This window comes from Lethenteron reissneri, chromosome 20 (assembly GCF_015708825.2).
Source record: "Lethenteron reissneri isolate LAM-NWPU_2019-01 chromosome 20, ASM1570882v1, whole genome shotgun sequence".
Classification (NCBI taxonomy): domain Eukaryota; kingdom Metazoa; phylum Chordata; class Hyperoartia; order Petromyzontiformes; family Petromyzontidae; genus Lethenteron; species Lethenteron reissneri.
Window position 1 is genome coordinate 2,419,911 of NC_083798.1, and position 20,711 is coordinate 2,440,621.

The 20,711-nt window shown below is 41.8% G+C and overlaps 1 protein-coding gene across 1 annotated transcript; it reads right to left on the reverse strand.

Annotated features, from left to right (window-relative positions):
• Positions 1 to 11,929: 11,929 nt before the first annotated feature.
• On the reverse strand, positions 11,930 to 20,310 carry LOC133344461 (uncharacterized). The gene is made up of 3 exons (XM_061554439.1): positions 19,846 to 20,310; positions 16,483 to 16,668; positions 11,930 to 14,432 (listed from the first exon to the last, which is right to left on the reverse strand). Exons 1-3 carry the CDS (start codon positions 20,046 to 20,048, stop codon positions 14,207 to 14,209), a joined length of 615 nt encoding a protein of 204 aa, XP_061410423.1. The 5' UTR covers positions 20,049 to 20,310; the 3' UTR covers positions 11,930 to 14,206.
• Positions 20,311 to 20,711: the final 401 nt, after the last annotated feature.

Sequence of the window (20,711 nt, forward strand, 5' to 3'; positions counted from 1 at the left end):
TATAACCGATTTTCCCATCATGGCAGGTCATTTTTTAGGTACAACTGTAATCGTGACGGCTACAGCAATTAATGATAATTGTTTATTTTTATAAATCTATTGTGTAAAAAAAAATAACCACCCTATATAAAATAAAGTACATTATACATCACCGAGAAGTTCACGCTACACGTGCTCTCAATGTTATTTATCACCAAGAAAGAAGTGAAACACATTTATTTCTACACATGTATTTCTGGCACAGAGTCGTTTTATGGTGGTTTCAAATATATATGGCTTTTCTAAGAATGGATTAAGATTGTGTTTCTTGTTTTGTTACATTAATTAAAGTATAAGTACTCTGTGGAAGCATCTTATAAGATATGTGAGGCCTACAAGGCATATTTTGGCATGCCTGTCGGAGATCAAGACAAACCCTGGGCACCTAATTTCACCTGCGAGCAATGCGAAAAAACTCTGGAAGGTAAGATGGCAATTGTCCATCTTACCTTCCATAATAGCTATTTTCTATACGTTTTTGGCATGAGAAATAATGAAATAACACTACCCAGGAACAAAAATTGTCTTACATAGTGTTTGACAATTTTTTATGAGATCAATTCTATATTCCTATCGTGGGACGAGTCTTTCCAGAGCTCAACCACAATTAACTTGCCATAACGTAGTCTTGTGGCGCTTTACGGACTCCCCGAGGACGGTAAACCAAGATGACCCCTGACCGGGATTTAAACTCCACATTCTAATTTGTGAGTTTGGAGCCCTGCATGTGCCACTATTTATTTAAGGTGTTTTATGTCAGTCTGAGAATCATGAATAATGCTGTGTGCATCTTACAAATTAGACATTGTATGAGCCCATTTAAATTGCTTATCAGTATTGTACATCGATTGAAATATACATGGGCAGTGATATGTCCGATCATCGATATATTTATCTCACTGTTGGTGCCGAAACAAATATTCTTGTAGATAAAATAGCAAACACTGTAAATGATAGATTGACAAATGCGTTGTGTTACATAACAAAACATCTTCCTACAACAATGTGTTGCACTCTCTTGTTAAGCTTGTCCCAGCGTGATTTAGAGATTGCATATGTACCTATGTAATTTGTTCTAACTTCAGAAGAAACATGTTATAGTTTCACAAAATGATAGAGTTACCTTTTACAAACAAGTGGAATGTTATGATTACGTAGTTAATACGAATATCTGACAATACCCCAAATCATAATACCCCACGTCAATGTTGAAAAATGAGCGATCTGGACCTGCTCATTGCTCGCAACCCATTGGTGGTCCTGAGGCTATTGCTCTAAGGCCCCTACCTTGCTCCTGCGACGGGGAGCAGTCGGTGTGAGTTGACTGCCCCCCCACCTCCTCCCCCGCACGGTGGCGATGTCCTTCTCCACCGCTGGAGGGATGGCACTGGGCCGGGTTGACCCTCAGTCAAGAATGGAACTGCGGAGCCCCCAACAGCGGAGTCAGGCGCTCCCAACCGTAAGACACACGGGGGTGGTGATGTTAAAGTAGAATATTTGTTGGACTAGTTTCATGTTGTTACATCCAATGCTCCCCGTTGCAGCAGCGTCAGTAACGTGCGCCGCTCATTGTTGCACACTGACATGTTGACACTTTTTTGTGCAGTTGGAACCTAACTTTTAATTTGCAACTGCTATTATCTCTTTCTCTGCTTCAGTGTGCTATGAAATTTGTTTCCAACATTTCAATACATTAATTGAGGAGTTTAAACGATATATATATAAATCCACACTTGCACATACACGCACGTATGCACACACACACACTCTCACATTGGGTGATTTTAATGAGTCCAAGATGAGATTGCTAAAGCTGAAACAGAATTTTCCCTTCTGATATTTTGTTAAATCTATTCATGTAATATGAAAAAATATATTGTTTTTAATACAGTGCTAAAGTTCGATTGAATGCTTTCGTGACTGCAGGGATTCATCTTCTTGGTTATTTTGGTAAAGTCACGTAGAATAGAAATAATAAAAATATGTATTTATTATTTATTTCAATTCTACGTGACTTTACCGAAAGAACCAAGAAGAAAAAAGTGCTAAAGTTACTATAAAATAGGAAATTACACCTCTTAAAAAATCGAAATTGTATTCGACTAATTAAGCAATAGGTAATGGAGGTTTTTCGGTACATATACAATAATAATCGTCGATAAATGCATAAGTTCATTATCATGTTCAATCCAGCGATTGTGTTTCAATGCTAAATGTAGGGGAAAGACCCAGAAACTCCTGAAGAAGAGAAATTAATTTCACAGTTCTGACCATAAATTCAAAGCCAAAACTTACCTTCATGATTGCAATCAAGTACGCAAGGAATTCTCAAAATGAATTCCTTTAAACATGCATATCTTGTTATACAGCCTGTAAAAGATTGATTAAAGTCATTCAAAGAAAACGCTTTATCTGCTTTTAACTTTCTAAAATTACTCCAGACCTAAGGCATTTAAACATGAAAAGATACCTTACCATAGATACAATTAGAAGTTATATTAGTGTGACAGTGTTAGGTCATGAGAAAATATCATCAGTTTCTCCTATCAGACTGCATTCTTTGCAACGTCAGTTTCCTCTGAAACCCCTGTGGCCAGAGTAGCGAATAAACATGGGGCAAGACAGAAATAATCACGTGTTCTTTGTTCAATCAAACCTCATGGATTCTGACAACCGACTGTATTTTCATGGGCATTTTGGTTGAGACGTGAGACATGTATCATCTATCACGTGATTAGATAATTGAGTATTCTTAGGTTTTTTCGGTAAAGTCACGTAGGTAAAACATCAAAATTAATAAAAATAAAATAAAACAAAAATCACGACGTTTCGGAGGCAACACAAGTCTCCGTCATCAGGTGGGACCGTCACAGTCGGATTAGCTGCATCAAGTGAGGCAATGATTCAAGATGTAATCCCTTAACAAGCAAGTTGAGGGGGAGGAGAGGGGGGGGGGAGCTAATCAGAATGTGGTAGCCAACTCCCCCCCCTCTCCTCCCCTTCAACTTGCTTGTTAAGGGATTACATCTTGAATCATTGCCTCACTTGATGCAGCTAATCCGGCTGTAACGGTCCCACCTGATGACGGAGACTTGTGTTGCCTCCGAAACGTCGTGTTTTTTGTTTTATTTTATTTTTATTAATTTTGATGTTTTACCTACGTGACTTTACCGAAAAAAACCTAAGAATATGAATCCTTGCAGTCACGAAAGCTTCAAATCTAGAGATAATTGAGTGTTTTTACTCACTTTCGGAGGAACGATTGAGAGGATAACGCTTAAAATCCACGTAGACAGGACAGGTATGTACTCCGTGAAGTGACCACGACTGTCGCAACCTGTCACGCGATCATGCTGACCCCGCGAGCTACGGGAGGAGTGGAGTCAATTTCGGAGCAGTTCGAGTGGATGTTTGTTCACTTGAATGTCCACGGTATTAACACGTTCACCAAATTCGCACTGTGGAGTGTCCGTGAGTGTCGTTGTGTGTCCGTGTGATGGTCTCACGTGGCCTGTCGCCGAGGGAGTGTGAAGCCAGGGGGCTCGTCCTTTGGGGCAACTACGAGGCTCATCCCTGCTTGTTGTACTGCCAATGGCAACCCCAGTAGACCTGCGAGTCGGATGGCTCACACACGCAATGATCCTTGTTTGATTGAATTCCTCAAATCTGCCGGGTGATAGTTGTGTACCACCGCACACGCCAAACATAATATTTGCATTGCTTTGGTTTAACATCTAAGCAAGCGTCACATGTTCACCGTGTGACGTGACATCATAATTAACAAATTAGTGAAACTTGCATAGTTTCAAAACCACTTGTTGTTGTAGCTCTTTACTGAGAACAGGGTCTGTAAAATTGGGGATATTATTTTTTCTGTCTTGGAAACACTTTATTGGCTCTGTGGGGTGGTGGAGGGTTATAGTTTTTTAAACATTATTACAAACATGTGCATTATACAGACATGATCTAATCGAAAAAGAAGAAAAAAAATCTCTTTAAAAATGTCCTAATACTAAACATTCTCCTACACAAAGAAAAAAAATATCTTAAATCTACCACATGGATTTTTAAAGAGTGTGTATAGTACCTGCCATGATATTGTGATATAAGATCTAAGGTTTGCTGACATTTTAGTGAGAGGGAATTAGCCTTTATCTCTCATGGGTCTTTATAGCTGAGTCCATCTCGCGCTTCCAACGCACGTGTACAATGACACCAAGGACATGTTTAAAGGAAGGGACAGGATACATTTTTTTGTTAAATTTTAAATCACAGTTCCTATGATTACTGTTGTTACATTGTGTTTATAGCTTTATTTTGGTGATTCGAAAACACATGGTTAATCTAAATTTTCTTATGGTTGTTGTTGTCGGCTTGCACCACATTGTGATTTTTTGCACACAGCGTTGTAATACGGTGGTGTTTTTTAATATTTGCTGGTTTATTCCAGGATGTTTCTGTTGCGCGTCGTCGCTTTGGGATGTGCTGTGTTCATATTTTGTTTGTTGCGGTTGCACCCGACTTAAGAGCCGCATGGCTCACAGGGCTATACCTAATAAATGAAACTTGAAATGAAACTTGAAACTTGAACTAAAAGTAGAGGATCAGCTCAGACAGGCAGTCCTTAAAGGAGTACCGTACGTCTTTTTTGGCATGTCAACATCGATTACTCTTCGGAATGGTCACCATAGGAATGTGGAATTTCCACCAATATCTCAAGTCCACCAAACAATGTATATATTTTTTTTATTCAACTGACCAAGTGATCTTCTTATAAATAACCCCCAATAAAAGAAAACACTTCAAGGGAGAGCTGCACGATGTTCGTCGCTGTAAACGACTGCAGTTGTGTAATTACATCATTAATGAATGCTAACGGCTGCTCCGTATCTACAAATTAATGACCAAGCAATGAGAAATAATTTCAACTCCGTACTTATTACCAACATTTCTCAAAATTGCACCTTCCAAGATTCCATCAGTTCTATCAGGCCCATCAATAACCTCACCCACCTCACTCACACGCCGCACATCCATAAAACAAGAAAATCAGCTTAAAACATAATTTAAGTGAAATAAATAAATAACGCCTCTGCTCGTAAGGCGCGGTATGAATAACTGGAGGCTTTCCCTGCTAATGCAATTTTAAATCCATGAGGCAGAGCCCGAGACATTCAACCATCCATTGCCCTCTGGAATAGATAAGCAAAGGCCTCTCTCTCTCTCTGCGCACGCCGCTGTCAGTTGTACATTATCTTCCGGTAATAATAATCAGCCGTCATTGATCGACTGCAAGATGAAAGCCACTTTAACGTTCGTCATTAATTTCATGTTCTCCTGTTTGTCACAGGGGTTACTCACAACGCGTCCATGAAGGTCACGGTCTTGTGGTGTGACCCTGTCTTTGGCTTGCTGCATCCAGTCGCTGCCCCGTTCTGTCACTTTTATGATAATGATGCTGTAAGGGGGTGCAAAAATACCACCAAATAGAAAACGACACGGAGGGAAAGTAAGATATATCGAGAAAGGCTGTGACAGAGAAAGTAGGATATGTTAGCTAAGGCCGTGATGATGAAATGCTGCTTAATCCTAAAACATCTACTATAAATAATCGTGTTCTTTTATGGCATTGCTTTAATTATCTTCCATCAAAGCGGATGCCAAGATCTCAGCTTGTATTACTGCATACATCAAACATGGGTTCAGCAAAGACCACGTTGCAACCAATATTAAGAATATCCATCAATAGCAGTTGCTCTGGTGCAACATAGAATAATTTAACATGATGAATAGTGCAGTACTTTCTAATGTTCATTGTTCATCGAGTCGTATGACTTCACAACCAATCGTAAGGTGTTGGTGTTAACAAAACATGTTTTTTCACAATGTCTTAAAATAAGACATCGCATGTAGCAAGCAAACATGAAATGTGTATCCAATCGTTTGGAGAACGTAAAAATCTCATGAATTAAATGTAACTTTATTTAGTTGATGCAATGTTTCATCACAAAATGCTTAAAAACAGCATTACAGGATTCCACGGTTACCAAAATGAAACAAAAGTTAATCCCAGCATTGAACTTTGGGGGCTTTTCAGGTCAGTACCTTAATCCCAGTCGACATTTATTAAACAGGAACAAATTTGGAATAATGTTAACTTTGCTGCTAAACCAATGTCTCTGTGTTGCTTAATGTTAAGGGAATGGATAGAAACAGCCCCAGGGTTTGTCTAATGTAAACAAATGGCTTTGCAGTTTAAGTGTTGCTTGCGATTTTGTGAATGCTGTTTCTGCGATGCTGCTGTAACATGCAAGCTGGGGGGAAAACCCAGCAGCTTGTGCCTCCGTGTGTACAGGCAACCTTTGCACTTGACTCAGCCTATTCTTTTATTCTCATGTAAATTCTCCCTTGGGGATAAACCAACTGTACCTACCTGTTGACCCAGGAGATCCTCGTATAATTTTACATCTCCTCTCTGCTCCACCTCCCATGATGGTTTCTGACTGCTGCGCACTCAGTGGCCCGCTCATTGTTCTGTAATCACAGCGTTGGCCACGGCCCTTTCTCTCCAATCACCCGCGCTTTTTCATTATCAAAACTGCTTTCTCATATAAAGGATTTGCATGCTTATTAGAGTGTGCTTACCAAATCGTGTGTTTAATTCAAGCGGAATTTCTATGAATATAAAATCATTATACACCCGTCCATGTATTGCATGTATGTATGTTGGACTTCTTCTGCACCGTACGTAGCCAACCGTGCTTATCGGAGGTGCGGGGGAAGGACAGCAAACTGAGCACAGTCCACATGTCACAAATATACAGTATAGACAACATATACAGTCTAAAGAATTGAACGTGACACTTTACAATAGCAACAGAAACAATTCAGAAAGGTAATTAAGAGAAAATAATTATGTGTACGTGGCACTTCCTTGCTCAGTTGCTGATTGGCCAGAGTATAATTAATTGAGGCTGTTGAAACTAAAAGTGGTGGCGCCATCCATAGGGCAGCCCGGGGCAAATCCCACCGTGTGGGTCACCCGGAGCCTTCAAACTAAACCGGGAGTATTACATCTCGCACTGTGACGTCGAAGCGTGGGGCTGCCCCCCCCCCCCCCCCCCAAAGCACGGGGCCCGGGGCGGTCGCCCCCAATTCGTCATTACCCAAGGAACTGCGGCTCTCATAGTAGGGAACGTCTCGAAACAATGTGATGAAGGCTCTGAGCTGGATCCTGACAAGTGTTAAAGCGCATATTTAGAAGCTCGCTGTTGTTTATGAAGCTGGAAACGTGCTCTAACCACTTCTGGCATCTGCCTTCACCGTATAAACTATCCATGTATAAAGTATGGGGGGCTGAGGAGTGAGCATCGCTCATCGCGCTGGTAATTATAAAACCCAGAGAAGATTGTTTTTTTTATATCTAGTTATTATAATTGTACATTTTCGTACGTCAATATCTTTAATTTAAAGCGCACAGAATTCACTGTCTCCGTCTAGAACCAAGCACGTGGCTTGCAGTATATCAATTCTACCTTCCCGTGGCAGGAGCCCGACTGTGTGCCCGGCGCCCACTGTTTTACTTCCCACACAACGGCGATGCCCTTGCGGACATCGTGAGCCTGGATCTGAGCTCGCAAGCTTTTGATTACCAGTTTTGTGCTCCCGTAAGCAGTACGACGCTGCATGATTTTACTTAAATTATGTATGCAGTATATGTTCGTAGGGTGCTATTATCGCGCTGAATTTATTTCCAGAATGTATCCAATTTCCAATAAATATGGGCACTGTAAAACAAAGGCACCTCAGTGACTGACACATCTCAATTGGCCCTTAACCTTTTTAAAAATAAATTACAGCTCGCCTACCCCTAAAGTATTTAGAGTGGAAAAACTGTTTAAAATATGGCTGGTAAATTATTACATTCTGATGGAAAAAGAGACAATAACTGTGTTCTTGGCAAGATAATTATAGGGATCTAAAAAGCATGTGACTGTCCATTTTATATACAGCTTTAAACACAACCTGCCTCATGCCACGCATGCTTCTGAAGCCTGATTTAAAATTAACCCAGCATGCATTTAGGTGTTTATAGAGGGAAATGTTACACACCTTTTGAAGGAGGTTAAACATTAAAAAAGATCTATACACCCAGTGGCGTAATCATTAACAGAGGCTTGGCTAATGATCATGTAGGCAGGTCAAGGAAATTGCCCCTCACTGACGCGTTATCCATATACTGTATGGCAAATATATACATCTAATTTTAAATTACTAATTATTATTATAAATACCTATCATGGCCATGCCAAATGCTGGTTAAGTCGGAGCCCTGCAATTACTAGCTCACCCCACTGCTCGCAGAAGGGCCTACATTAGAGGGAGCTCTCGAGAGCTCCTCTGTAGGGTATTTGGCCTACTCTTCCACGGTGACCAGACGTCTTGGAAGCGGTGGGAGTGCCCACACTTTCGCCCACCACACACGTGACCTGCCATTCGAGTAATTTGCCCGTTGCTCGGGGTAATATTTCGTGTGTGGGCCTGACATATCAAAGGCTTGAAACTGTGCACAGGACGAAGGAATGATGGTACAATTGTTGAGACTGGTGACAGAATGTTAGTGAAAGGAGAGAATGCTCCCGGGAGGATACGCACCGCAGAGACAAAGCAACGAGGTCGGCTCATGTACAAAGCCGAGATGAATTGTAGTACCACAAAGACCACGAGGGATGTCTGTGTTTTGTCTCTCTCTCAAATTTAGCAATCTTTGGAAGAACGTACAGGTAGGGTGTTGAATGTTGTGTTAGCCGACTCTCTGTGTTGTATTGCATTGTATTTCTAAGTTTACTAGGTTTGTTTTTCTACCTGATGACGATTGCTTGTGTTGCAATCGAAAGTCGTATTCTATTATTAAATTTATTTTCTATCTACGTGACTTTACCGAAAGAACCAAAGAGTAATTCCTGCAGTCACGAAAGCTTCAAATCAAGTTAATATACAATATCATTTAACATTGTGGTTAGACCACATGACTTGTAAAAAACAATGTCACAAGGTAAGATCCTGTTTTGGGGGAGGGGTGAGTGTCGCTAATTTGCCTATTTTATCTCTCTGAGGTCAATACCGTGAGTTTCCTTTACAAGGAAAAAGGTGGTTTCCTGTCCAGTGACTGACCTCATCCGTAGGTGCGTGGACATTTCATCATTCGCTCTGGGCCATAAACGAAGGTGAGTACGAATCCCATTCCAATACTTTCTGAAAATGATGAAAAACTCATTCCAGCCAACATGCACTTTTCTACCTGATCAGTTTCTCATCATTTACAGGTGTCAGAATTGGTTTATTGATGCCCTTCGGCAGTGGCAAACCGTTTGCACAGTGATCAAGAGGGGATTACCAACTTAATTGCCTGCGCGATGAAGCAGTTGTACGCAATTATGGCTGTACCTTGCTGATGATTCCTAAGAAGGAGGCAACTTTTGTGCAGTTCTCTCATTCGTCTGCTGCTGTCTAAAATCAAATGGTCACAACCTTGAGTGTGTTGAGTTGGTGGTCTAGCAAAAGGTTGTGTGCATCTATACACGCAGTATGGTTATGTCACGTGACATGCACAGCATGATGGGAGGACTGATTACATGGTCACAGTTGTGCATCTTGCTCTATTGTTTTTGTCGGAGTTGAGCACTGCCTCCTATTCGTTTGCATCTACGAATAGCTCGTGGAACGAAGACACGATCGCGGATTGTGAAAAAGACAGATTTGGCATGCGTTACCAATCGAGGCATTTGAAGCCATTGACAAGTTCACTTCCTATGGCATTGCCTGTGTCCGCCCAGCAGAAGCAATATGCGTCGCAATGCAATACGTTAATTACAGCGGTGGCTCTTAACATTTTGTGGACCGAGTTGCCCTTTATAAAAGTTGCCCTCATAAAAAATATGTTCGTGTTTTCAATGGCCAAAAGTAAGAAGCAATCTACGGATGTTAACAAGTCAGTAATGGAACGCGGTCAGTGTTTGACCACGACTGCAGGTTAAAGGAGGTCCATTGGTGGCCCTCGATGCAGGAATTTGGTCTCAACTGAATCTGGTGAGGAAGTCAAAGTGTTTAGAGTGACTCATTTAAAATGGTTTCTCGTAAAAATATATATTTAAGACACTACATCTAGTACATTGTGATGTTTACTGTTGTGTAAATGTGTTTTTTTTATCAAAAAAAGTTACAAATAAAGGAAGGTTAAACAATAAAATAATATACAGGCAATTATAAATCAAAGGGGTTGTTTGACCATACTTCACCACACAGTGTGAATTGGTGAAGTGGCACGCCCTGGCACTGGTTAAGATAATTACATTCAGAAAAAAACTCAGGTCACCGAATTCATAGAAGAGTGCGATAGCCACTGCATTCATAGCGTCGTGCACTTTCCACTGCACCACCACTCCACCCAAAAGGAAGATTATAATGACCTATATACATATGTTATATTTAGTAAATTTCCTTTTTGTGTCAATATACCCATACAACTTGGACTCTTGCGATGCTCAATGCCAATCAGGAGTGAACTCAAATCAGAATCAGATAATCGGAATCTTCATTTATACTGCAGGAGGAATCCGATGAGCAAAAAAAAAAACCCTATTTTCCACAGATGTCCAGCCGGGGCGGGTGAGAAACTCACTCCATCTGTCCTCCAGGGTTGATAAAATGAGCACCATTTCACACAAATCTCAAGCGATGTTCCTGTGGATGCCACCGAGGACATTTACACCACTGGCTCGAGGCAGCCAATGGAGAAAGAGCACCGGCCAACACTCCGCTGAACGTGGGCAGGCGCTCACTTGTTACCCGGTCTCCTTTGCAACAGACACGTTTGTCCCGGTGGGCTTTTACTTTGTTACGAATAAAGTTTAATGTACTCATTTACTTTCGTTCTATTTGCTAAACTCACAAGGCTAAGTGCTTGCGTGAGGTAAGCGTGTCGTGACTCACTGTCTCCCTGTTTAGGGGGGTCCCTTGATGTTGTGACTATTTCCGTGGGTTACACCGAGTGGCTGCCGAGAGCTGGGACATTATTTATCTCATGATCTATCGATAGAATTGCGAGCTGAATGAAACCCAGCCCTAGAGGAGGCACCAGGCGTGCAACTGTACGAGCACTATCGTGTTTATCCAGAGCTAAAATGATGCAAAAATGTGTCATTAAAAGTTTAATATTGAACAATTTCTCGACAATGCAGTTGTAGGACCCGGTATTCATACCTAATGCAAATGCATTGCGTTTGGGATATTCTTAGAAAATACAGCAAATAATTGGATAATGAGGGAATGTCCATGTTTTGAAGGTCATTTCTGGAACGGTGTCTTGGGAAAGACCGATGTGCTATAAATCTATTTGTCAAGTTAATGTAGAATGCAGGATTTTTCACTGCAGCTGACCTTTACATTTTATGTTCACATCTACCATGAAATATGCTATGTTTAGAAGTATATCTGGAATAGTATCTAATGTGAGTAAGTGGCTGAGTGACCGATGTAAATTGCAATGTTCTACAAGGGCTTGAGAGCCGGCACTTCTCCCATCATATAGTAATAACCCATGCCTGTGAAAGTTGACATTCGGAGATTTTTGAGGAGTGCAGGATTCAAATATAGCATCATATTTTGAATTACTCAATGTTTTGCAGGTGCTTTATATAAGAATGAGACACTAGAGCCAACAATCAGGTTGCTAGCATCACGGGTTCTTTGCCCCCAACGGTCTACAGAGGCATTGTGGGAAATCGTTGTCCTTCTGTTTCTGTGCTGTAGTAAAAGTAAGCGCGTACAACTCCATTTATAAATAACATATTTACATTGTTTAATGGTCGTAGTTTCGTGTGCACTTCACCCACGCCACAATTCTACAATTCAAACTCAACAAACATAAAACAGATGGTAAGTAAAACTAAACAATGCTATTAAACCATTGGACACAACACAGAGAGAGCAATTTAGAAGAAAACATAAAATGAGATTTAATGCGATTAAATTCAGGTGCCGAGAGCAGTTAAAGAGACACAGAGGACATTGTCCCTGGAATATTTAAATGGCAATCTATTATTTAAATGTTTAAATGAAAATCTATTAAAACTCGGCTGGCCCCCTTCCTAAGAACTCTGCTGGAAATGAGGGGAGACAATGGGCATGGCTAAGTCGCAGGGTTCCGTCGAGTTTAATTAACGCGCGCTGATTTAAACCCGAATGGATCACCGCAGAAACACGCTGATCCACACTGTGCATAGCATCGGCACAATTGGCCGTCTCTTATCCATTGGCCAAAGCTAAACTTGAAGCGATTCCCATTGCGATCTCAGTCTAACGGAGCAGCTTTATTCACCCGAACGTATATGTACATTAGTCTCGAATTTTAAAAAAGCAGTACAAACAAAAACATACAACCTTAATCAATGCAGTATATTGCGTAGCAATTAAAGGCGAATTTGTAATACTGTCATCTGTACAATATGTATAACTTATGGTGGACATCCTTCAAATGATCATGGCTGCTATTGTAATGTTGCACTGTCATGTCGTGTCGTCAGAGTAGAATTGGCCTGTATACATAAGTGCGTATGCAACTTCTACACTCACACGCTAAACATTATCTACCTCCCTGGACACAGTTCTATAAGTTCACTACATGTATAGCTTTAATTCAAATCTAGTTATATTGTTTAGAGAGTGGTTTTCTGTTCAATTACTGCTCACGTTAAAAATATCCACGGATCAATCGTCTCAAATTCCCATGGTGTTGCCAAGGTACCATATGGTAAAGCTGAGCCTCGGACGATGGCGGGGTCAATACACCGGCATTCCCTGCTCAGACAAAACAGATGTCTGAAATGTTAACCTACTCAAGACAGGTATGTTTCTTCTCTCAGGCAAAATAGGCATTTGTTAACACCCCCCCCCCCCCCCCCACTATGTCAGATGCAAATATCAACAAAGAGTGGTTAGTCAACCCATTTCGCATGTACAGGACGTGATGTCAGCACGTTACATTTTAAACGCGTTGAAAAGCACTTGTGTAAAGTATTGTGCTGCGCATGTTAGTACTGTAATATAAACACGTTAATAGCTAACCAATTTCAGGTTTACACAAGTACTGTCGGTACAAGCTGAACATTTTCCGTTCACAGTGCACCTTACGTATACGCCAGTTTACAAAACGTGTTTAGGGCACGCGGGGAGTCAAGATCACGGACACTGCTTTGTGTTGTGAAGCTGATGAAACCTTTTGGCGTGCCCCCAACGACACGAGTTGTCTCAATTGTATGCAAAACAACCCCTGCATGATGACTAGGCTTTGTTTACAAGGCCCGTTCAGGACAATGTGAGATTAATATACTGTTAAGTCGTTGCCTATCCTTAGGGTTGCACAATTTATTAATATGGGCGGTACAGCTGTTGCATCTGCCGGTCATCTCGGTCAACCAACCTATGGCACCTGGGTCTGTCCCGAGACCTGTCAGCGAGCCTTCGACACTTCACGTGGCCTCAAAGTGCACCTGGCCTGGCACAGGCGCCGTGGTGACTTCACCGTCACTTAGTGGCGACTGGTGGGAGTTGTTTGTTGTGGTAATGGGTTCATATCGCCCGTTAAGCAGATGATCTACATATAGAACTAGTTGAAGGTAACTACTTAAATGAAGTTAGATCATTGTCGCGGCCTGGTCAACAATGACCGCACGTCATTTCTAGTCTGATAATTAATTTAAACCTTTTTTTTCATCGATTTATAGCGCTTTCTGCAGAGCATATTCAAGATATCGTTCCCAACGTAGATCAAGAAGCCCATTGAAGTGACCTCAAAGTAGTTCTGCAACGTCATCTCCCATTTCCGCTTTCTGCAGGGTGATGCACTGCTCGCTGCTCGGTTTCTGAATCGAGCTCTTCTTGTCTCGTGACAAGATGCTGATAGCACATTTTGTACTTTTTAAAATGTGTTGGAGACCCTGAGTATGCTATTGAATGATAACTGCACTGAATTTATTTCAAAGTACTGTACATGCCCTTGCCTACCTCTTATAGAAAAAAACTGGTTACAAAAATGTTCACGACCGATAATATCTCATGTACAAAATTACGCAGTTTATTGATACAAATTTACAATTAGCATTTCCTGCTACGATTCGTTTGTCCCCTGGCCTGATTCGTGCGACCGGTTATTGGGGATGTTTTCATCCTTAGGCTGCTCTTGTGCGGCAGAGGGATCTTCCGTCTGGTAGACCCAGGTGCTTGGATGGCTGATGGCCTCCTCGTAGGAGGGCGGTGGCACTTGCAAGGCAGCCTCTGTCCACGTGACGTTCACAGCACGGTACGGCATCAGCCCAGGTGTGCTGACCATGCCACTGGGGGGAGTGAAGGAACCGGGAAGGCATTGAGAATGTTAAACCTTTGAATGCATTCTTGACGCAAAAAGAAAAAAAACCCACCTTGTAATGCGTGACCTGTTCAGATCCGGTTAGGGTTGCAACCTCCAAAAAGTAAAACTGAGACATCGTGGGAAGCAGAATTATATCACAATACCAGAAGACGGGAGAACGGCATGTAAATATTACCGCCTTATGTGTTGTATTATAATGCACCTGACCAAAACAAGAAAACAGGACGAATAATTGTTCTGGAAAGAAGTATTGATTTCCGAGGACAGCTACATCCACAAGAGGACAATGCCTCTAAAACAAGGACAGACGAAGTATATCTTTGCGATGTAAGACAAGGGCAGGATTGTAACAGGAACCTTATAAATCTAACCATATGCTAAGCAGTCACAATGTCTGGAATGAGAATCACATCATGGGAAAAAGCTGTTAACCTGACTTTGGCCTAAAATTATCAACAAATACCGTACAGCTTTACATATAATTTCGGAGCAAATTTAAACCTAACGCCCTTCGTCAGTAAATGTACGTAAACAAATGTAAATGCATCTCAATCCCGTTAAAATAAAAAGACAATGTATTCGTGTGTAGAGCAGTGGCATAGTAGTTGGCACGACCACCATCCTTAGTTCAATGCCTCGCCATAGCCACAGCCGTGGTGAGTAACGTCTGAACTGTTATTTGGTCCCAGCCTTCACCAGCCCATATCGAGCAGCATGGTGAAGAATGGCACGGGGATGCCTTGAATCCAGCAGTGGATTGAAAAAAAGTCTGTAAATGACGGTAGTATTTTATGTATTACTGTAATTATGAATACCTACTGTATTGTCAGCTTACGGCATAGCGTCTATTTATTATATTTTCCGCCCACCAACAAAATAAAAATAACTGTGGGACCGGCTGCGAGGATTGCCTGCAGTGTCATACGCGAACACACTTTCACCTGTTTACAAAGGGAGCCTTCAATTCCTGGCCTTTGGCTCGCATCTGCGTTGAACGATTTATGAACTGCTCTTGGGTTCCCCTTGACCAACAACGCACTGACCAGCATGGTGAAGTATGCTTACAAACACCCATTTGACAAGCTAATTGTTTACTCTTTTTTGGTTTTCAAACGATGAGTGGCCATTCATAGAAGCTCGCTTTATACGTTACCGTTACTGACAAAAAAAATGGTGAAGAGTTATATCTTGCACACGTGCTCATTATAGCCAAGTGTCTTCCGTGGCCATGTTTGTGCTGATGATGACACAAGTCCTCGTTCGTGGGGAATGGACAATAGACGGCACAGCCAGGGACCAGCACACTCTTAATGTGCCGTGAAAATAAGGCACTCGATTCTAGGTGTGCGTTCGAAGAGTCCACGAGGCATGTCACGTGATTTATAACTGAAGTTGGTTTGCACGCTCACGTACGATGCACCAAACGGTGCATGTTAAATGAATTATTAGTATGAAAGTCATAAACTCATGTGCAATTGTACATTTATGCAAAATGAAACGATGAATACTGAAGAAATGGAACTGACGATACAAATGATTATACAAATTAGCAGCAAAAAATCTCATCTAGAACCGAATCGTGGCAATTCAAAGGATCTACATCATGGGACCTCCTTTGCCAGTACCAAAATATGATTATAGGTTTTTTTCTCATTACTCTGATAGTGCATCGTTGTCTTTGGGCTGTACGCCTTTTGGCGTCCTCTGGCCTAAAACCGTTTGAGACGAGGCTCAAAAGAAAGTTGTCTGGTGTGGACCAATCAGTTTCAAAGACAATGCATATATTATCAGAGTATGTTTTTTGTTTGCATTTTGACCACAAAAATGCAGACATGATTCCTTGTAAAAGGTTTCAGTTTGGTGTTTTACCATCTTGACACCTGTTTTGTTGCCAGAAAAAAGTGGAAAAACCTATAATCATTTCAAAGGATGTCTGGGGAGGCTGGGGACTGAATATATGCGTTCCATGTCCCGCTACCCCAGGTGAAAACAAGAGAGACACAAACGTGGCTTACCTATGGCTAGCCGCTCCATTGTATAGTGGAGGCGGAAGATAGGCAGGCCCTGTGCCTGGCATGGCTGCGGCATTGTCATAGGCGTAGGCAGCGTACGCGGGCGGTGGCAGTGTGCTCCCTGCGTAGGGGCTGATGGTGAACATGCTGGACTCCCCTTGCCTCTCGTCTTGGTTGGCCTGCACACACCTTTGAGGGAGGGAGGTTCGTCCGTTCATCATTCATTCATCACTCTAGAGTGTTTGCACAGAAGCCCTTTTGTAGAAATAGCTGCATAGAAGCGGGGGCATTAAAATCGCACACATCCGCGGGAGAGGAATTATTTAATCGCTGATCGTGTTCATGGGCCAAGCACACACCAGGAACCTAATCATAAGGACAGAAAATATATTGTGGGTGGGTTATTTGGAGGATGGTGAAGGGAATGAGACAAGGTGCAGACAGACAGGAATTCATGTTCACAAAATGTACAGGGCAGGTTGAGGAAATGTGAATTGAATCAAACTTATTTGGATGCATAGATGTCGTTCTTGCAGTGAAAGATGTGTAAATGAAATGAACATTAATGACACATTAATTGATAAGTATCGATGGCCATTAATTTTGTTTGTATGGAATACGCTACGACTGTACTCATGAAGAGTCACACACAGTGATTACTGATCACTCAAAGTTCCATAAGCAATGCAACACCACCCCCATATTTGGGATTTCGGAAGTGATCTAATATGCATTGTCAGATGCAGGGCTTAGTAATGATTTACCACATCTCTTTCCACTGAGATTTGGTTGAGTCACTGTTCGATGAATTCCATTGATTCACTGTGTTGCTTGTCACAGCGATGCACACGCTCGATCTTGTTCGCTCTCTGTCATTCATTCTATGAGCCGAAAAGTAACATTTAAATATACTGTACTGTACAGTAGAATCCCACTGTCTGTGGTGATTATTCCTCTTCTGTAATATGGTTTTTTGCACAATAGCAGACTTGCTGTAGAGGAGCAGCAATAAGTTGTCAACTTACAAAAAATATAAATGTAATTATAATAACAACAAGAATAATAAGAAAGACTGTGGTGATGTGGAGGATGAAAATTCTCCAAGGATCATTAGAATTTCACCTACCCTGCTTGCGAGGTTCAGGAATTCAAAACATTTGAATGTCCATTTGATCCAATCACTTCTTGAGAGCATCTCTAATCTTATATAAATGATAATTGTGACCAGGATCGCATTATTGAGTGGATTATGCTAACTCTGGGTTTGTTGATCTCACTAAAGCAGAGCTACCCTTGATGCCATGTGCCAGCAATAATTTATAGTATTACTCTTAATACAAATTAGTTTTTTAAATACTTATTGAAGGGTGAACTGTTACTGAATAGCTATTAAGCGGTAACTATTTACCGGCCGGCTTAAACACTGATCATGAGGAAATATATGTCTGTATTGTCATTCTTATAAGGCCCCATGGTATAAAGTGCCGTCTCCAACTCCACTCGATCTCTCTGGGCTATCTATGTTCACTGAAAAAGGACAATTGCCCAAAACGTCACCTCGTACATATGTTTCATTGAGTTTTATATTGTCGGTGGATTTAAATGTATCGAACGCGAAATTTTTGGATAGTCGCAGATAATAGGAAGAATAGGACAAAAATAACAGTTTTTTTTCAGAGAACCTAAAGGTCCTATAGGTAATAGGTTTGCGGGTAATAGGGCTACAAATAAGAGGAGTTCCGTCAATTCCACGAATTATAAATCATAGATTTTTTTTTACTCGCAAAATGTGATGCCTGTGCCATGACAGTGAGAATTGATGTCATTCATTAAATGGTTACACGCCAAAGTGACGAGACACACATCACAGAGTGAGCACATAGATTCCTAAAACCAAGGCACGAGGCATGTGGAAACGAACATATTTTACAGCTTCGGTTATTGTGGAATATTTGCACAATAAAGCACGGGAACAAGCGTGCAGAGATGGACAAACGGAGTTGGAACGATGGAACGGGAGGTGCAAAGCAATCGGCAAGATTGTTGTTGGCCAGCACCGTGCATAACACTGGTATGAATTGAGTTCATTCAGCAGTGAATGTTAAACTTCTTACATAACGGAATACAAAATTAAAACTCGTAAAACACATCGACTATTCAAAAAAAAATCTACAGCATTCATATAACAACGTTAATTGTGTAGCTTAATACGAACGAAATAATAGGTTCATAGTTTACACATATGGCGATTCCCCAATTGGGACAGATGCTGTTAGTGGGTGCTTATTTGAGGAGGGCCTGGCCTATCGTCGCTAGGATAACCCTTTTAACAAATGCACCATAACGCTCCACAACGAATTAAATATCCCCCAATTAGCCAGAAACGTGTTGTTAGTGAGCACCTATTAGCCGTAATAGGGTTTTTTTGGGTTAGATTGCGTAAATATAAATGCGTCGTTCAACCCACCATCACCGGACAGCCAATTAGTAAGGTTTGAGTAAACCCACAACACTTACAATTCGAGTACAATTCCAGTACTCAAGTACCATTCAAGTACTCGAATTGTAAATGTTGTAGGCGGGTTTAACAACACATTTATATTTGCGCGAACTAACCCAAAAACCTCTGCTATGGATAATATTGGTCGCGAAAGCCTTCGTGTTAATGGAACCTATTAGGTCTGCATGGCACACAGGGGATTGGTGTGGCCAGAACCATGCATACTAGGCCATCTTTGTTATCCCAAGTTGAATCCACCATATTAAGTACTCATTTTAGGCTGATGCAATCCAATGAATGTCAAATCCCAACTTAAACCAATGTGCATGAATCGTACCACAGCATCGTGTGTTGCCCACTAGACCACGACTACAAAGGCATATGCTTTACTAAATTATATATATGTGTGTGTAACTTCCTCTATAATTTTCCGCCATTGCCGACTGGCTTGGGCTGGACACCTGTGGAAAAGAGCTTCACAGCTCATCGGGTTTTTCCGGCTTAAACGAAATGTTCGGAAGCGACTTGATGTGGCCCCCATTGCGGACAAGATGTTTGAGGCAAGGCTTCGGTGGTACGGCCATGTGATGCCAAGTGAAGAGTCATCAGTGGCCAAGACTGCCGTGCGTATTGAGCCAGAGGGCCGCCGTCCACGTGGACGTCCGAAGAAGCGATGGATGATGGATCGAATAAAGGAAGACATGAAGACGGTCAACGCATCCCCCGAAGATGCCCTGGACCGAGCCAAATGGAGAAGACAATGCCGAAAAGCAGACCCTGCGCCACAGCGGGAACAACGCTAGGAAGAAGAAGAAATGAAATGTCTATAATGTTGTGGGGAAAAAAAAACGTGCAGAGACACTCACCTGTAGTGGTACATCCTCCAGGCTCCCAGGGAGGCGCACATCAGCCCAATGGCTATCAGAGCCACTCCTATCCCTGTTGACCAAGTAAACCATCCAATGAGGGTGATTATGATCCCTGAAATCATGAGAAAGAGTCCAAGCAATAGCACAGACAGACTGGCCTTGCCATTCTCCCTTCTCGCTTCATTGTCATTTGTCAGCATGGCTTCAAATTGAAAGCTCCTCTCTCTGTGTACGACAGGTAACCCAACACCCGGATGTCTACTATATGTAAGGCTGCACGGTCGAACGGCTTACTAAGTTGTTTGAGAATGCAGCATTACGAGGACAAACTGACTACCATGACTAGCACTGGCGACCGGGTTGACCAAATGTAGCCTGCGTATTGTCAAAGGGATGGTTTTAGAGTCACGGTGATGCAGCAACCCTCCCCGTGGCCTAAGCCAATTGTAAACAACACTTATCCACCCCCAGTGAACACAGTTACAATGATAACACTTCCCGTCGGTGTGCGTGTAAGCATGGGTTCAAAGTGTGCAGGTGGTAATGATTGCATAGTTTTACCGTTCGCGTGTATTCATTTTACGCGCACGGCACTGAACTGAATTCTTGGTCTGGCAAAGCGGTTGCATTTCATTTTAAATGTGTGCACAGCTGCAACATGTCTCAACTATTTGCACGCATACTGATCATGGTGTTCCGGCACAAGTGTAAATTAATGTTAATACTCCTTCAGTGATAGTTACGTTAGCAGTACAGTACTTTTAATTGATTAAAAGGGGTAGTTCTTCTTAGGGAGACGTGGATGTCTTTCGACATAATTACGGCTCATCAGCGTGTTTTTAGCCAGGTTTTTAATTGTCATT

Coding starts and splice junctions, on each gene's coding strand:
- LOC133344461 (XM_061554439.1), bottom strand. CDS start 20,048: ATGCTGACAAATGACAATGAAGCGAGAAGGGAGAATGGCAAGGCCAGT. Junction 16,669..19,845: donor TGGAGGATGTACCACTACAG/GTGAGTGTCTCT, acceptor CCTCCCTCAAAG/GTGTGTGCAGGCCAACCAAG. Junction 14,433..16,482: donor AATGGAGCGGCTAGCCATAG/GTAAGCCACGTT, acceptor CACTCCCCCCAG/TGGCATGGTCAGCACACCTG.